Source organism: Cervus elaphus, chromosome 15 (assembly GCF_910594005.1).
Source record: "Cervus elaphus chromosome 15, mCerEla1.1, whole genome shotgun sequence".
Taxonomy (NCBI): Eukaryota; Metazoa; Chordata; class Mammalia; order Artiodactyla; family Cervidae; genus Cervus; species Cervus elaphus.
Window position 1 is genome coordinate 31,906,367 of NC_057829.1, and position 17,655 is coordinate 31,924,021.

The 17,655-nt window shown below is 40.3% G+C and overlaps 1 protein-coding gene across 3 annotated transcripts in view; it reads left to right on the forward strand.

Moving 5' to 3' along the window:
* Positions 1–8,191, forward strand: part of LRMDA (leucine rich melanocyte differentiation associated) — a 1,125,542-nt gene extending 1,117,351 nt beyond the window's left edge. For all 3 annotated transcript variants that reach the window (XM_043925316.1, XM_043925318.1, XM_043925319.1), the window contains one exon: positions 8,012–8,191. In XM_043925316.1, the coding sequence (XP_043781251.1) occupies positions 8,012–8,091 (80 nt within the window). In that variant the 3' untranslated portion in view covers positions 8,092–8,191. The remainder of the gene's footprint in view (positions 1–8,011) is intronic.
* The last annotated feature ends 9,464 nt before the right edge of the window (positions 8,192–17,655 follow it).

Below are 17,655 nucleotides of genomic sequence, written 5' to 3' on the forward strand. Positions count from 1 at the left end.
CTTTCACTGAAATATAGCATGTATTGAGGTAAGAGCCAATCGTATTACTGATGTTCAAACAGGGGAGCAAGGGAGCCCACACTCAGACCTGGGATTCTTTCCCGTCCATCTCTGCCTACACACACGACCCCCAGTACAAAATAATTTAAAGAGCATTGACATCTGAGGAAAAGCATGTTGACTGTTTCCCTTCCAGGATTCACATCATGGAAACATCTGCTGCCAGATAACTTTTAAATCTGTCAGCTTCGTATTTCCTCAATGCAGAGAGGACACTGAATGGTCTGGTCAGGTCTGGGAAGGGCTGCAGCATCTGCAACCGGAGCACAGGGCCCGGGGGCTCACAGTGAGACTGCGGATCCGGTTACTAGGGATCCACTCCAAGGTGCACATAGCTCAGACTTGCCCCCGCTTTCGTGTTTCCCACTAACAGGTTATTTGGGGGAGAAACTGGCCCTGCATCTTTTTTAATCCTCTCCGCCCTCCTTCTCTTCTAAAATGACAAGCCTCATTTCAGCTGCCCTGGGAGCCCGAGTGCATTTTCCACAGGCTCTGGCTTGTCACATGTCAACTTGTCCGCCTGCTCACGTGATTGTTCCTGCAGCCCCCTCAGGCTGGGGTGCGGTGGGAGTGGGGGGCAGGGGGGAGGGCGCTAGCTTCTCAGCCTTGCATTCCTCTCACCTTCAGTAGCGATTTTGCCAAGATGCTTTCCCTGCTGACTGGTTTCCTTCCCCAGCTTTCTTCTTCCTTACAAACACACGGGTGAGACTTGACAAGGCCCAGCATTTGTCTAAGGAGGCTGCATAATCTGTTCTCAGTAGAAAGTTTAACCTTCCTTCAGGCCTCACTGGAGGGGGCTGAACACTGTGGCCAAGTGTCCTTTTCTCAACGGGATGTGGTACTCAGCATTTGTGTCAGCTTTCTTTCAGTGTACGGATGTATCCAAACCTTCGGTGAGGTGACCCCTACTGTGGTTTTTTTGGATGGTATTTGGTAAAAAGCAGTGTGTTATAACCCCATGATGTAGATCCTCTTGTGCATCCAGAGTATTTACATATGTCCTGTATACTCTTTGTGCTAAATATAAATACAAACTGCCATTTACTTAATCCAGAATAAGCTGACAGCAACTAAACCTGCACATAATGCAATTTATTATGGATGAAAAAGTGACCAAAGATTTATATCTTGTCGGCATATTGAAAACTGCACAAATTCATGGGAAGGAATTAGCCTTTGTAGCAATAATGAAAACAAAATAAAATTGAAGTGAACTAAAATGACACACAATAAAATGTGTTGTCTAAACTTCAGCAGAGGACTTAATTCTTCCTGTCACAATTTACATCTGCAAAATTTTACTCAAGGAAATGTAACCTTGTGAAAATTAATGACTTAAAGAGATTTAGAAGGTATAACCAGTAAAATTTGATACTTGCCAAAAACTGGTGGAGGAATTTCACCTTAATGTAAAAAATTACATGGAAAAGAATTAATCCCCTTTGCAAATAATTTCAATAAAAGAAAAATGAAAATGTTAAAAATAGAATATGGCTTGACTTTGAATTTAAAAATTAAGAAATTAAATTGATGAAATGTAGTTTTCTCTGAATAATTAATATTTTCTGAAAGAAAAAGTACCAGGCTAGCTTGTGCTATATTCATAAGCTTTCAGCCAGAGCACCCTGGGGGTCAAAATGGCAGAATTCAGAGGTCCACCATGGCAAAATATCAGGGTCAGCAGAGCAGGGTGAGAATACCTGTCCTGGGGTTGTTTTATATAATAAAGGAGAAGAGATTTTAAAAAGTGCCCTCATTTGAGAGACTAGACAACCTCCCTTGAGCAGCGCTGTTTGAGGCGGTCACTTCAGTACTTAGCAAGGATGGCATGCCCACCAGTCCGTGGAGAGGACAGCAGGAGCCCTTATTCACCTTTTGGGGTTTAGCAAGTGCTGCATCACCATGGCACTCTATTCCAAGCCCAGACACAGATTATAAGCTGAGACTCTTGCCTGAAATCATGCTCAGGAGGGAGAAAGCCTCACTTTGTCTTCTCTCCCTTTCCATGGGTCAGGTGGAGAGCCTTTCCCTGTTTTATTTCCAACCTAAGGCTTCCCATTGCATTTGTGTCTGCAAATGAAGGGAAAATACTTTCCCCAGGGAAGGTGGACTCTGTCCTTCCTGCTTCCCCTAAAACTGCTCCCAAGCAACCTCTTCCCTTAAGACCATTTTAAAATCTCTCTTCTTTTTGTTTTCTTTTAAAATCTTTTCTTTGTTCTTAAGTAGCTTATGCTGAAGGAGGCTGCTGTACTTGGAGCCTGCAATTCTGCAAGCTCTGCTAAATCCTGTGTGATGTCCACAGTGGAGCTGATAGTCCATCACACAGGCTGACCTTGGAGTATTGCTCCAGCCACTTCTCAAGACCATAAAGCATGGCTGTTTATTCCTTCTAGTTCCCGGTTTACTTAGGACCTGCACATAACAAAGGCTGAGGAATGCGCTTTCTGGGGAATGTCCTTTCCCCTGTGTGATGTTTACAGCTCTTAAGGCTGGATGATAACGTTCCTTCAGTCCACTGCGCTCTCTCCAACCAGACGTCCCGATTGCTTTGTTTTTGTGGGAGGAAAGTGTTGAGCATAAAAACAACATCAGTGTTGAGGAATTGAGGCTGTTGCCTTCTGTTACTTTGCAAATATTTAATCTGTGTATATTTTTAAAACATTTCAAATGCCTGTCATCTAAACGAAGGTTAAAGTATGAGTGTTTAACAACTGAAATTCTTCACTTTATGGATTCTGTTTAAATTGTGTACAGATAATTTGAATGGTATTAAATTTATCTATTCAAATATTTATTGAACACCTCCTTAGTACTAAGTACTGTTTGAAGCACTGGGTATTAGAAATTGAGAAGGAGGGATTATTATAGAGGTGACATGTTCACACTATGTATAATGTCACACAGAACCTTCCATAATGAACCAGAAAGACTCTCCAGATATTCTTTCCATCTCTGGGCCCACCCACGTCTTCACAATATCATCATCACTCTTCAGAGGCCACAAAGAGTCTGGTTCCTTGCTTTACCCAAACAGATGGGAGAACAGGAGTTGAATGAGGAGTCCTCTGTCCCCTGCTTATTTTGTAGCACTAATTGGAAGGTGCTAGTGATCACTAACAGATTACAATCTGTTAGTCATTACACAGTTACACTTACATACATTTGTGATAATAGCATTTAAAGCAATGACTACCAAAACTAACATTATTAGTGATAATAAAATCTATACCTTCTCCATGTTACAAAGATGAATTCATTGGTCCAGCCTGTATTCCATCATCAGATGAGTTTTTTTATGATGAAAGACTATTATTCTTTCACAGCTAAAATACAAATGGTAGACCATTTACTCTGATATTTAGTCTTCAGTTCTATTGAACACAGAGTTAGGAGACTCGAGCTATGTCAAAGCTAGGGGACATGAGCTAATAATTAGTGGTGAGCGTGTCCCAGCTCTGGGTATGAAATGCAGGTTGCAAGAAAGTGAGTCAAACTTCTTTCCTTGGGTGTTTGGAGGTCCAGCAAAGCTCCCTTTTATGTATTATGGGAAAATGGGCTGGATGGGTTTCAAAAGCTGACTTGGTCCAAATCAAATTTTGATTAACTAACCATTGGCTCTGTCTCCTACATCAGGCAGTATAGTACCTGGCATCCTTATCTTCATAAGGGAAACATTCAGAAATGCTGAATCATCCATTTCACAAGCAAGGTGGAACTCTGGGATATCTGGCCCCTTGCCCTCATTTTACAAATGGGAAAACCAGCCCAGTGAGGGAATGTATGTGGGTATGTGTCCTCAGCTGTTAGGGGCCAAACTTGATTTAAATACAGGTCTTTCCCCACCTCCCCTTACAAAATAGATGGTAAGACAAGGCCATCTGGGATGTCAGCAAGTCCTGGGGTGTTTGCTGGCCTCTACAAGGGTATGCAAAGATGTCCTTTCCAGGACACTTAGGGTTTTCCTCAGTCCTATCCATACCATCGCCACACTGGTGCAGCCAAGAAAAGACGCTGAGTCCCAACCCCCAGGCAGCCCCAAGGTCATAACCTAACCTGCATAATTAGAACACCCATTCCAGTGTGGGGGCGGGGGACATTTTTAAAGATAAAGGACCTTTTTAAAATAGACTTTTCCCGACATATCTTTTCCAGAACTAAAGTTTTAAGAGCTTACAGTGATGGCAGAGCTGGCTACTTAAGAAAAATTAGACTGTCTCGTTTGGTAGGAGAAGATTCCCAAGGGGACAGGGCACTGTCATCTTTCAGGGCTCCCCGAAAGAAGCCCCGCACAGACAGCTAAACGTCAGCCTGATTCGCAGCAAGCCCGCTTCACTTATTATGGGCAAAGCCAGATATTTTAATTAAAAACACTACATACGCCATTAAATGTGTTGTTCCCCATCTAGTCCCAAGACATTTAGAGTTTGAAGAGATACAAACAAGTGAATGCATTGCAGATGTACACAGAAACCACCGCCTACCAAGTCACCACCATCGGGTTCCCGAATTCCAACCTCAGAGTGCCTCCCCATCAAAATGTTCTTTGCAAGCAAACTGTTTCCTCCGTAGTTTGCACAGTTTATGGCAGTTGCCATGATGGAGAAGGAAGGCCAGGGGAGAGCCAGAGAGAGGGAAACACACAGTCACCGTGTCCCTTCATTTATGAGCAGATCGTATTAGGTTACAAATAATCTTCATGACAAATGAAGTCTTAGCGCTGCCTTCCCCGCCCCCCCCCATGCTAATATTATTTACTTATTTATTTATTAAGCATGAAAGTCCTCTTTGGGGGCAGGGTTATCCATTCCCAGCTGTGAGCTTAGGTCAGCGGCTCAATGGAGGCTACCACTTGGTTAATTTAAGCAGTCGTTGGTGGTTCAAGTTCAGAAATCTCATCTGACTTTAACTGTCGCTAGCCGTACCACCTTTCTCCCCAGGGGAGCAGCAGCAGCTGGATTTCATTGTCGGGCTGCCAGGCTGTCCCTGCGCCTTCCTGGAGGAGCCCGCAGACTGAGGGCCTTCCTTTCCCGATTTTATTCAAGGTGACAGCTCCTCGCACGTTGGCGCTCTGACCAACTCAAGTAGCCAGGATATCAGGGGGTAGGAGTGTGGTCCTCCTGCAGAGTCCAAATTTAGATTGACTGAGGTCATCCTCGGGCCTCATGACCCCAGTGCTCTGATGGAACAGGGCTGCCAGGAACTTGGCCATGGTAGCAAGTTTCGTAATGATGTCTGGGGAGAAACGCTATGCAGGAGCAGGCGAAGAAGACCCCAAGTGCTGGGGAGTGATGTCAGCTTTTGTTAGAGCAGCAGACAGTGTTAGAATATCCTTGGCATAATATGGCTCTGGTATCTCTGTCAGCATCTCTGTTTTCTGTCACCGCACACAATCCTGGGCCTGTCTCGAGCCCTGACAGTGTCTTTTCAGATCAGGTTATGCCAGCCCGGAGACTGGCTCTGCTCCCCACCACACAGCCCCTTTGTTTGAAGTCGGCCCTCTTGTCATTAATGCACTTGATGTCTATTTAAATCTGAGGGTGAGCGCGGTATCTGTTTTCCCGTCAAGAGATCATTGACAATATTAATACCTCATGTCCTTGCCTCATTTTCCAAGCTCTGACACTTTGCCACAGTCTCCTGCATTCATCAAACAGCCCTTTCTCACCAGGGTGTCTATAAACATTCTCACTTTCAGGCCCACAGGAACAGGGCAGGCCTTAAAAAGGACTTTTATCAGTGCCGGCCAGAACAGAAGGACAGGGTTGTGTGTGCCTCAGAACACATCCCCTCCCTCCGCATACAGCCCACATTCAGGAATATCCAGGCTGTTTCTAGAAGGGCTCTTGCTATCCAGGTTGTCTGTAGGCAAGGTCTGCAGTTGAAGTTTGCCATGGAGAGAGCGCAGAGAGAAGAAATTCAATCCCCAATGTGCTGGGGAATTTCCTGGAGCAAATGCACCCGCTGGTGTTTTGTGTGTGTGTGTGCACACGCACATGTGTGTGTGAGTATGTGTGTCTGTATCTGCCTTTCGTTCTTTTACTCAAGAGAAAGACTATGTTCTTTATAACATCTGACAGCCCTATTCATTTCTTTTTATAAAAATTCTTGCTGTCCTGGTGCTGTAGAGAGAAATTAACATCCCAGAGCCTTATCCTTCCACATTCTTGAGGATTTCTTGGAATCAGTTATGTTTAAGGAACCCCCCTTGTGGATTTTCAAGGACTTTTGAGACATTCCCACCCAGGCCTGTAGGGGGTGCTGTTCAGGGACTGTGGCCTCGAGCCACGCCCCCAGACCTGTCCTGGCTCTGATGACCATGTTAGCACAATTCCAGGCGCTGTGTTAATTCAGCACAGTAAACGGAACAGCTCAGTGTCAACAGCCAAAAGAATAATTTAGACCCAAAGAGGGTCTCAGGGAGGTTTCATCCAACCTCAGTGTTTCCAGGCACCAGACCAATACTGGAAAGCAGAACTTGGGGACTAGGGGCCAAGGAGAAAGCATGGCCAAAGGTGAAGAGTGGTCCACAGTGAACTTTCTCAGGGGACCCTGGCAGGAAACAGAGGTGATGACAGCCAGCCCAAGGCCCATTCTGAGGCCATGAAATGATGTCATCCTCTCCTGATTGCAAACTTGCAGAGATTCTGTGACCCCAGCAATTCTCCATGGTGTCCCAAGTCATCCAAACCAAGGAACATCTGCCTTGTCTTTAAAAGTTTCTAAGTCATTTTGAATCCACGTTGAAGAATACAGTCTACAGTTCTGTAGTGGAGAAATATCTCCTGTACAATGACCCAAGTATTTACCACGTAGAACTTCTGATGTAAAGAACCTGCATGATTTTCAAGTGCTGATTTATCCCAGAGGAGTAGTAGATGGTGGTTGTTAGTTTCACACTATCAAAATAATGGGGAAAAACATGTATATGGGTAACTATTTTTACAGACAGATTTGTATTTCATGAATTTATGTGTGTGGACACTTTTTTTTTTCTGGTTATGCACATTTCAGAGACTCAAGTACTATTAAGTAATAAGACAACTCCATGAAGCTGAGTTTTAAGTTAGTTTTTCTTAAATTAGAAGGAAATAAACCAAAGGTGGCAAAAATCAAATTGTAGTTATAAATATTTTCATGCAAAAAAACTGATATTTTCTTAATAATCCTGCAAAGCTTTCAAAATAACTATGGCAAGTGATTTCTTATGGGTATTTAGGATAAGTGGTGAGTTGATTGAAAGGTTTGACGTTATTCTAGGGGCATCATTTAAAGTCCTCTTATAATCTCTGTGAATAACAGAAAAGCTGTATATGGAGCCACAAAATTATTTAAAATAAAACTGAAGATGAAAATCAAGTGCATTCCAACCTGAGAGTATAGTTCAGGACCCCTGTAAGAAGAAACCATTTACTGTCAGAGGCACCGTTACTTTCTATGTGGCGTTTTGTGAACACCATCCTTCCTTAATCATCCATTATGTACTTGAGGTCTGCTGTGATTTGGAAGGTTCTGTCTGGATATTAACAAAATTGATTCATGATAAAGGATTTGAAACTCCATATTCTGGAAGGATTGTTTTATATCTTTTGTTTAGACTGAGCCTGACTTTTAATTCTTAATTTTCCATTTTTAGAAAGTCTACTAAGTGAACTTGGAGAGAGAATGAGGGTTTTGCTTTGTTTTGAGAAGTAGCTGGCCAAACTAGAAAATTCTTTAAAATGTGAAAGGCAAATCATTCAGGAAAAATATTCTTCCTAGGAGCCTGTGCTCTGGTGACATTTTATTTGAATGTCAACTCTAAGGGCAAGAAAGTAGAGTCCTTCTCTTTGGGGGCTTAATCCATTTGCCACCACCCATGGGCTTTGTGATTATATTTCTGCCATGAGCACCAATGTTTTCTTGCTACAATACTTGTGCCATCAGTAATAATTGTGTTTCTTTTAATTTGCAGGTGTCCTGGGGAAGTGTCGCTATATTTACTATGGGAAAAACTCAGAGGGCAACAGGTTTATCCGTGATGACCAGCTCTGAAAGGCAAGTTCTCTATGCCTTAGCCAGTGACATGAGAGTTAGAAAACAAAACAAACAAACAAAAAAAAAAAGCAAAAATAAAGGAAAAGCTAAATGAAAAGACAATGGCCCACATCCCTTCTCTGTAGGAAAGCTATGACTTCAGCTTTTGGTACCTTCTGCTGACTTTGCCAGGCCTGTCAGGATCATCCTTCTGCCTTAGACTGAGTGGTCACACAGAGATTGACATGATTGCCCTTAAGCAGGTCTCATCCACTAGGGTGACAGACAGTGGTGGCGAAGCACCAGGGCTGACAGGATGAACACCATGATAGATTGCCTGGCCCCTCCACTGCTCACAGGGGAGCAGAGGTCACACCTGGGGCCTCCCTGAGCATGCTCAGTGGTTGTCGTCAAGTGCGAGAGACTGTGTCTTTAGCTTGCCTATTGAGCAGAGATCCTTCTGATACCATTGTGCTGTGGGTTGATTTTTAGTGACACAGTCAGTTTAGAGGAAGCCTTCTTTCTGTTATTTCCCTTAAATCTTAATCTCTTGTATTCTGCATAGTCCCCTCCCACCCCATCCTCATCATCCTTTAGCATATTTATCACAGGCAATTCATTTCAGTTAGTTTTTTGGAGAACAGAAGAGGTGCGTTCTTAGCCACATTGTGTTTTTATGATGAGCTTTGTGCTCTTACAATTTGTTGTTTGGAGTAAATTGCTGTCACTAAACCTTGACTTCGAAAGCATGGGTTTTACCATGTTTTGTTCATTTCTAAATCCTCTTCTTGCCCTGAATACTAGGCAGTGTCAGGCATCTTTCGCAAAACCGGGTTCTATCCAAGGACTCTTTTTTTTTTTTTTTTTTTAACCACATACCCTCCCAGCTACGTCTATGGCCATATGTGTGTTTGGAGCTGGCTTACTCCTTTGGGTGCTATATAAAGGTAGTGAGGTGATAAAAGGTAGAGCAATAGGTCAGGAAGTTAAAAAGGAAAGTGGAGACTGTACAAAACACTCACTAGACCAAACAGTTTTCAATAAAAGGCACAAACCCTTTGTATTTAGTATATTTCTCAGAATCTCTCAGAAATGAAATCCACAGCTTATGAGATGGTCTTTGTATACCTTTGTTTATATTCCAGCCCTAATGTTACAAAGAAAATGAGCATCATCATGCTGGTTGGATGGCTGTAATTCCATTTAATATACCGGTACACCAGTAGAGGATGTTTGAAAGGCTGTTTGCTCTTGACACAGTAGCATGTATGTTTATTTTTATTTAGACCAAGTGTTCATTGTCCAGGGTCTCCCAGTATTCGGTTAGTTTAAGGACAACAAGATGTAAATGAGAATCGTCCCTAGTTATGGATACCAAAAGACTAGAGAGCTGCTATGGTAAAAGTCTTTAAGGATTCAGAACCCCTGAGACACCCAAGAAGAGCTCGCTTTCTCTGTTCTAGTCCATTTCCGTGGCGTCTGGCCGACTGAGTCAACACAGTCCTTGAATGACTTGCACTGGGGTTGGCAGGAGTCCCTCTTGTAGATTACACACAACATTTAGTAATCAGTTATTGAGACAAATTTAGATCAAAATCCTTAAGACCATTAATAATTAGAGAATATTGCATGTTTGGCTTTTTCTCTCAAATCCATTAATAACCAGAGTAAAGTATCTTTACTCTTTTTGATCTACAAAACAGCATTGGGATAATGCTTTAAATGAGCTGTGTTCAGCTCCACCCTGGTTCTTTGTTTGAAAGCACCAGCACATGTTTTGTCCATGGCATATTACGGGCAGCCGGAGTCCTGTGCAAGGGCAGCTAGACTAGTCCAATGTCACATCCAATCTTGTGGCACATATATCCTTGTCTTTATAAAAGGCTTTAACCCTGCCTCAAACAATAAAAAAGCACTTGTGAACTGACCACAGAATTTTTCCATCTTTATTTTTCTTACTTGTTTACTTTTCTTAATGTCAGAACCATTTGTATCATGCGCAGGAATGTCTCCCTCAATGCGAGCTTTGGAGGCAAAAAATATTTTTGGAGTGAGTTATTGACCACATTGTTTCCCTCTCTTTGGGTTGTTTATTTTCTTCCAAAATGGTGTAATAACTTTCATTGAGATTAGCTTTAATTATAATTTACGTAAGGTCCTTAAAACAGTATATTCATTTTAATGATAGAATTATAGTGAGTTCTGTTTCTCTTAAAGAGGGATAATGATAATGAATTAGTGTTGGGTTGTTTACAGTTCCACTGTTTGTTAAGGAAGATTTGCTGTGCTTGAGCGAGATTTTGGTCTGAACTGGCAGAGAGGGGAGTGATGCGGCATGCTTAGCTTAAATCCCTAGGAATTTCCCAAACCTTGTTTTTCAAAGTAGAGAATTAGAAGGTAATAAATTTAGTCCAAGCTCAGACATACTTCATACCCCCTTTTGCCGCTTAGTCTTTCTACTTTTGACCCTGTTTCACTGAGTTTCTTCTTCGGGATTGGAGTGCCGGGCAGCCCTCGTCCTTCCAGGACACCCATCTGACTTGAGGGCCCCTGCAGTAAAGGCCATCCTGGAGTCCTCTGTCGCCTCAGCAAAGGCAGGGCGGACTGTCTCTTTCCTAAGTAATGTAATTTTATAGAACAATTTCTTCCTTGGGGAATAATGTTTTTGATTGTGGGGAATCCTATTAAAAGTACAACTATTAGGATCATTTGCTTTTACTTTTACCAGCCTTGCTCATAAACCCTCCATCTGTTTGTTGCTTTAAATAGAGGAACATTATAAGAGATTATCACTCGATCAAGCTGCACGTCTGAATGCTGTGTCTTTTCACATATTCATGTGTACTGAGGAATACAAGAAAGCAAGCTACAGATTCTGGATAAAAGGATTTTCATTTTTTGTTTGTTTGTTTTGTTTTGTTTGTGTGTGTGTGTTTTCCAGCAGAGATGTATCTTGCACATTTTCAAGGGAAAATGTCTTTCTTGTAGCTTCTAAGAAGTAACCTGGCTGTCTTTCTTGTCTTTGTTAATATGCAGATCAAAAGCAATCCACAGGGCTCTTTACATCAAAACGATGAGTGTTCGGTAGTTGTTCCTCATAAGGGCAGCCTAAGTCAGATGTGCATTGCAGTCTAATGCCCAGGGTGGACAACACAGACTCCGCTGAGACCCCTCCATGCTGTCTGTACAGCACAGCTGATCCAATGTGACAGTCACCATCTGCTTTTCCTAGTTTTCTTTCCAAGAAGAAGCCTTTGCTGCAGAAGGCTGTGAGTATGACTTGACTCTGGCCTCTCTGACTTGTCTAAATACCATGCTGTAAACTACCATGACTAAGACCTAGAAAGGGGAAGAAGAACACTGGAGGGTCCCAAGTAACAAGTGGGTTACTTGTTTGTGTGACGGACCATCAGCCTTTGATGAAGCCATGTGTTATTTTTAGAACATCAGCAAATACTTAGAGGATCTGAAGAACATCTAAAGACAGTCACCTCTCTGAAATGATTATCTTGCTACAGATTTACCTGAAAATTTCCAGCAGTGGTAGTTCTCCTTTGGATAATTATAATCCTGAATGTTAAGTTGCCACTTTGTGAGTGGGGTAGGCAGTGTTATTTGTACATATTAATGTGTTAGCATATGCTGTTTTTCTTCTAGAGTAGCATGGAATGTTGCAGCCTAGGACAAAGGAGTTTTCCTAAGAAATAAGAGAAAATTCTAAGTTTGGAATATGTCTAGGGATGAGTGGCTAAAGTAAGAATGACGTAAGTGGTAATACATGGAATCATGCCAAAGGAGAGCTTGAAGCAGAGCCTGGTGCAGAAGTGGATAAGGATATAGGGTGCTGAGGGAATAAGGGAACGAAAGGGAAAAGATAGTTGATGCCAATTAGAAAATTTGCTGATGTTCAGCACTAAAGTGGTGTTGAGCAGTTTTTTCTCATCAAAGTGGAATCATCTTTGATCTGAGTCATTTATATATGTTGGATCAGTTCAGTTCAGTTCAGCCGCTCAGTCATGTCCGACTCTTTGTGACCCCTTGAACCGCAGCATGCCAGGCCTCCCTGTCCATCACCAACTCCCGGAGTTCACCCAAACTCATGTCTGTTGAGTTGGTGATGCCATCCAATCATCTCATCCTCTGTCGCCCCCTTCTCCTCTTGCCCTCAATCTTTCCCAGCATCAGGGTCTTTTCAAATGAGTCAGCTCTTCGCGTGAGGTGGCCAAAGTATTGGAGTTTCAGCTTCAACATCAGTCCTTGGAATGAACACCCAGGACTGATCTCCTTTAGGATGGACTGGTTGGATCTCCTTGCTGTCCAAGGGACTCTCAAGAGTCTTTTCCAACACCACAGTTCAAAAGCATCAATTCTTTGGTGCTCAGCTTTCTTTATAGTCCAACTCTTACATCCATACATGACTATTGGAACAACGTTGGATACTAATCCCTTATTGGTTATATAATTTGTAAGTATATCCTTCCATTCAGTGTATTGTCCTTTCATTCTGTCAATAGTTTCTTTTGCTGTGCAAAAGCTTTTAAGTTTCATTAGGCCCTATTTGTTTATTTTTGCTTTTATTTCCTTCACTTTAGGAGACAGATTCAAAAAATGTTTCTCTGACTTATGTCAAAGAATGTTCTGCCCAGGTTTTCCTCTAGGAGATTTATAGTATCTCGTCTCATATTTTGAGTTTATTTTGTGTATGATATTAAAGATGTTCTAATATAATTCTTTTACATGCAGTTGTCTAGTTTTCCCAGCGCTATTTATTGAACAGACTGTCTTCTATCCATTATGTGTTCTTTCCTCCTTTGTTGTAAATTAGTTGACCATAAATGCATGGGTTTATTTCTGGGCTGTCTATTTTGTTCCATTGATCTGAGTCTGTTTTTATGCCAGTACCATACTATTTTGATTCCTGTAGCCTTGTAGTATAGTCTGAAATCAGAGAGCATGATTCCTTCAGCTCCGTTCTTCTTTCTCAAGATTGTTTTGGCTATTTGAGATGTTTTGTGTTTCCATACAGATTTTAAAATTGTTTGTTCTAATTTTGTAAAAAAAAAAAAATGCATTTGGGATTTTGATAAGGGTTGCATTGAATATGTAAATTGCCTTGGTAGTATGGTCATTTTAACAATATTAATCCTTCCAGTTCATGAACACAGCATATTTTTCCATCTGTTTGTGTCATCTTCAATTTCTTTCATCAGTATCTTAATATTTTTCCTTACATAGGTCTATTACCTCTTTAGGTAGGTTTATTCCTAGATATTTTATTCTTTAGATACAATTGTGGTTGTTTCCTTAATTTCTCTTTCTGATGATTAATTCTTAGTGTGTAGAAATGCAACAGATTTCTGTTTATTAACTTTGTATCTTGCAGCATTACTGAATTCATTAATGAGCTCTGGTAGTTTTCTGGTGGTGGCATGTTTAGGGTTTTCTATCTATAGTATTATGTCATCTATGAACAATCATAGTTTTACTTCCTCCTTTCCAACTTGGGTTCCTCTTCTTTCTGTTTAGTGCTTTGATTTTTAATATTTCTGCTACTTCCCTGGTGACTCAGATGGTAAAGTATCTTCCTGCAATGCAGGAGACCCAGGTTCGATCCCAGGTCCCCCGGAGAAGAAAATGGCAACCCACTCCAGTATTGTTGCCTGGAAAATTCCCTGAAAGAGGAGCCTGGCATGGGGTTGCAGTCCATGGGGTTGCAAAGAGTCAGACACAACAGCAGCTAACACAACACAACAATACACTATTTAACTTAGTCTTTCATTAAAAAAATGTACTCTAACTTTTACCCTATATTTAAAGTTTCTTAGGCTATCTATTATAGCATAATTGCTAGAAAAAAATTTCCTGGGCTTGCAATAACTTATTTAAAACAATAACATTTCTAAAATATTTTAACTAATTAATTGGCTTATCAAAAAGAGTTGTTGAAAGTCATCCTAAATAGCCTGAAAAGTGTGAGGTGTGTGTGTGTGAGAGAGAGAGAGAGAGAGAAAGAGACTTTAGAATCTGTGTAGAGAACTCCTATACTGACATTGTAAATAGTTTTCTAACTTGCCTGTGAACTCCACAATAAGTCAGCTTTTACTCACGTTACAGTGCTACATAGAAAAATGTATCCATATCATACCTAATTAATTAATATCTACTTTGTGCCTTCTTTTCTTATAAACCAGTTGCTTACTTTTTATGACTTGCTTAGCCTGTGGTGTCACAGAATCATGATGTTTTTGGTTTTCCCCCATCTACAGCCTTTGAGACCTAATTTGAACATAGCGAGATGATTGTTTAAAGTATAACATAGAGCAATTTTGTTTCAATTAGGTGACACCATTTTTACTAAGTGAAAAATAGTACATGAGTTATTTCAGAAAGTTAATGAATAAAACTAAGTTTCATCAATAGACTATCCATATTTACCTATTTACAAACTTTCATTCCCAACTTCCATATTTGCCTATTTGCATATAAAGACAGTCTTCCGAAAAACTCCATTATCTGCAGAGCCATAGTATACAATCCACTTTCTGTAGCCACATTAACTTTCTCTATGTTGCTCAAACATAGTAAATGTAGGAGCATGCCTCCAAATGAAAAACTCTCCTCTCCCTCCTTTAAAACTTTACTTGATATACCCAACTGAGAATGATATATTGTCAAAGAATTGCACTACACTGTAAAAGGTTTGCCCTTAAATAGTCCATACATTCCTTGAAGTTTAAAGAGGTTAGGATGATGGTGGAGGTTACTATCATGAGAGTCAGTGTAGATATTTTCACAAATCAGGCTTAACTGTGGCCTAACAAATTAAACTGAAAAAAAATTAGAATCTTAACTCCAATTTATTAGCCAGGCCTATAGGTTGACACTACAAATATTTTATGTGTCATATAAATATAGGATATTGACTTATCATATATTAAAATGGATTTTGCAACCCTGTTTTGGCAGTTTGGTCAGTGGACCACTTAGTGGGCAATATTATATTCATGGATTCTTTGCTGTTTTATTCATACACATGTGCATAAGCACATACGCATATTATAAACATATGAATGTTTTTCCTAGAATTATTTTATGATATAACATTTAATCAAGCACAATACCTATTTTATTAAAGTACAGTAGTCAAGAAACTAGGCACACATATGGAGGACATTTGTGAGTGAAAAGTGGGCCTAATTATTTAATTTAAAAACCCTAACATTTGCATGTACTTCTTATTTCCTCCTACCCCTACTGGATCACTGATTTCTCTAGAAATATTTTCTAAGTTATTCCATAGTTCAGGGTGTCCTCTCTGGTACTGAAACTGACTTCAAAACCGATGCTAATCCATATCCAGAAGGACACACCTGGGGATGCACTCACTCCAAAGATGTTTATTGGAAACCTTCAATATCCTAAAAATTAGAAATATAAGAGTAATAAGAGATTGGCTTACTTCTGGATAACTTTTATCTAGAGGAGACTGATATCAGTTCAGTTCAGTCATTCAGTCGTGTCCGACTCTTTGTGTCCCCATGGACTGCAGCATGCCAGGCTTCCCTGTCCATCACCAACTCCTGGAGACTGATATACATATAAATAATCATTATTTGCTATGATGGGCACGAAGTTAAAGATTGCACCAAAGAACTACATGAATCAAGGCCCAGAAATGACAGTGAGGAATTAATTTCAAATGTAACCATATTCCAACCATGTCTACAGTTAACATCTTGATCCCAGCTGCTGTCATTTCTTACCCGGATCATTCATCCGGACTCCACGGCTCACCAGTCTCCTCATTCTACTCTGGCCTTTCTACAGTCTATTCTTAACAGAAAGTCAGTGCAATCCTTTAAAAAATGCTAAATCATAATCTGTGTCTCCCCTACCCATGGTTTCCCATCTCATTTAGAGTAAGAGCCACAGTCCTTACAAGACCCTATGTGGCCTTGTATGATCTGTTCTAGAGAAATCCATGTCCCAATAGCTATGAGAATGAAGCAAAAATAAATGCAAATATCATTCCCTATCACTCTCCATGCATTCTCTTTACTCCAACCACATTGGCCAGTATTGGACTTTGTACTTGCCATTCAGATATTTGCTCAAATGTCACCTCCTTAGAGAGGCCTTCTGAGACCACTCTATCTGAAGTAGCATTCCCGCCCCCCATCTCACTCCACTTACCCTACTTAGTTTTCCTCTGCTGCACTTGTCACCACTTGACATATTATATATTTATGGAAGTGCGTATTTTTTGTCCAAACAAAGGAAAGGACTTGTTTTGTTCTGGGCTAAAAGATACCTTGCATGTGCAGACACTCAACGCATAATTGTTTTATGAATGAATGAAAGAACGGCTCCAATTCACAGAAGTCTGTTAGGCTGTGTTTACAGACATATTGTTGCATATTAAACAGGATGAGTCTCTTTCATCAAAGAGATTTTCGCTTGAAAAATCCACCCTCCCCCTTTCTTTATCCTGGATGAAGCAAACAAACTACTTCATTCTGTTTTAGAACAATGTAGAATGTGGAAACATGAAAAATGGGAAGTGGAAATGGGTTAACAAGCAAACAGGAAAGGAAGGTTAATGTCAAGAAGCAGAATTACAAGATGATGTGCAACTTGACCTTGGATGGATCTGAGATTCAAGGTCTGCATTATAGGGGCTTCTCTAGTTACACCTCAAGCAACCACCAGTAGGCTGTATGAATTTAGTGGACACATCTGGCTGTCTATATCAGAGACTGTATGCCTGGAGATAGAAGGTCTTGTCATTCATTCAGTTAAAATTTTCAAATGGAATCTAATCTTTATTCTCAGTGTATAATTCTTATTTTTTTGTTGTTTAGTTCCTAAGTCATGTCTGACTCTTTGCAACACCATGGACTGCAGCACGCCAGGCTTCCCAGTCCTTCACTATCTCCCAGAGTTTGTTCAAACTCATGTCATGTTCAAATTCAGTTCTTATATATACTCACATATGTATATATATGTGTGTATATATATATATATGTTCTTAAATATACTTATATATGTATATATTTGTATATATATAAATGTTCTTATATATGCTTATATAATTCTTACATATTATATATACATATGTATATTCTTAGTATATAGTTCTTATATACAAAATGAGATTTAAAGAGAAGTTCAAAGGGAGAGTAATATTATTTATAAAATGAACTCTTGTCAGACATAATTAAATTATTATTTATCCACCATGAAGAGAACTAACTTACTTTAACTTTGTAACTTAGCATCACAATCTTCTCAAAACTTCAGATAGGTGACTGTAAATTAATGAGGTATTTTTCCTGTCAGGAATGAAGTGCAGAATTTTATGAGTCTAATTAGATAATGATAATTATCGCTTATGCAAATACTGTAAAAACATTTTATAGTTATCAATTAATTTAATCATGCAACAGCTCCATCAGGTCAGTGCTCTTATCCGCATTTTAAAAATAAGTAAAGTAAGGCCCTGAAAGGTGTGTGAGGACTGGGTCACATATAGGTGAAAGTGATAGTCGCTCAGTCATATCCCAATCTTTGCGACCCCATGGA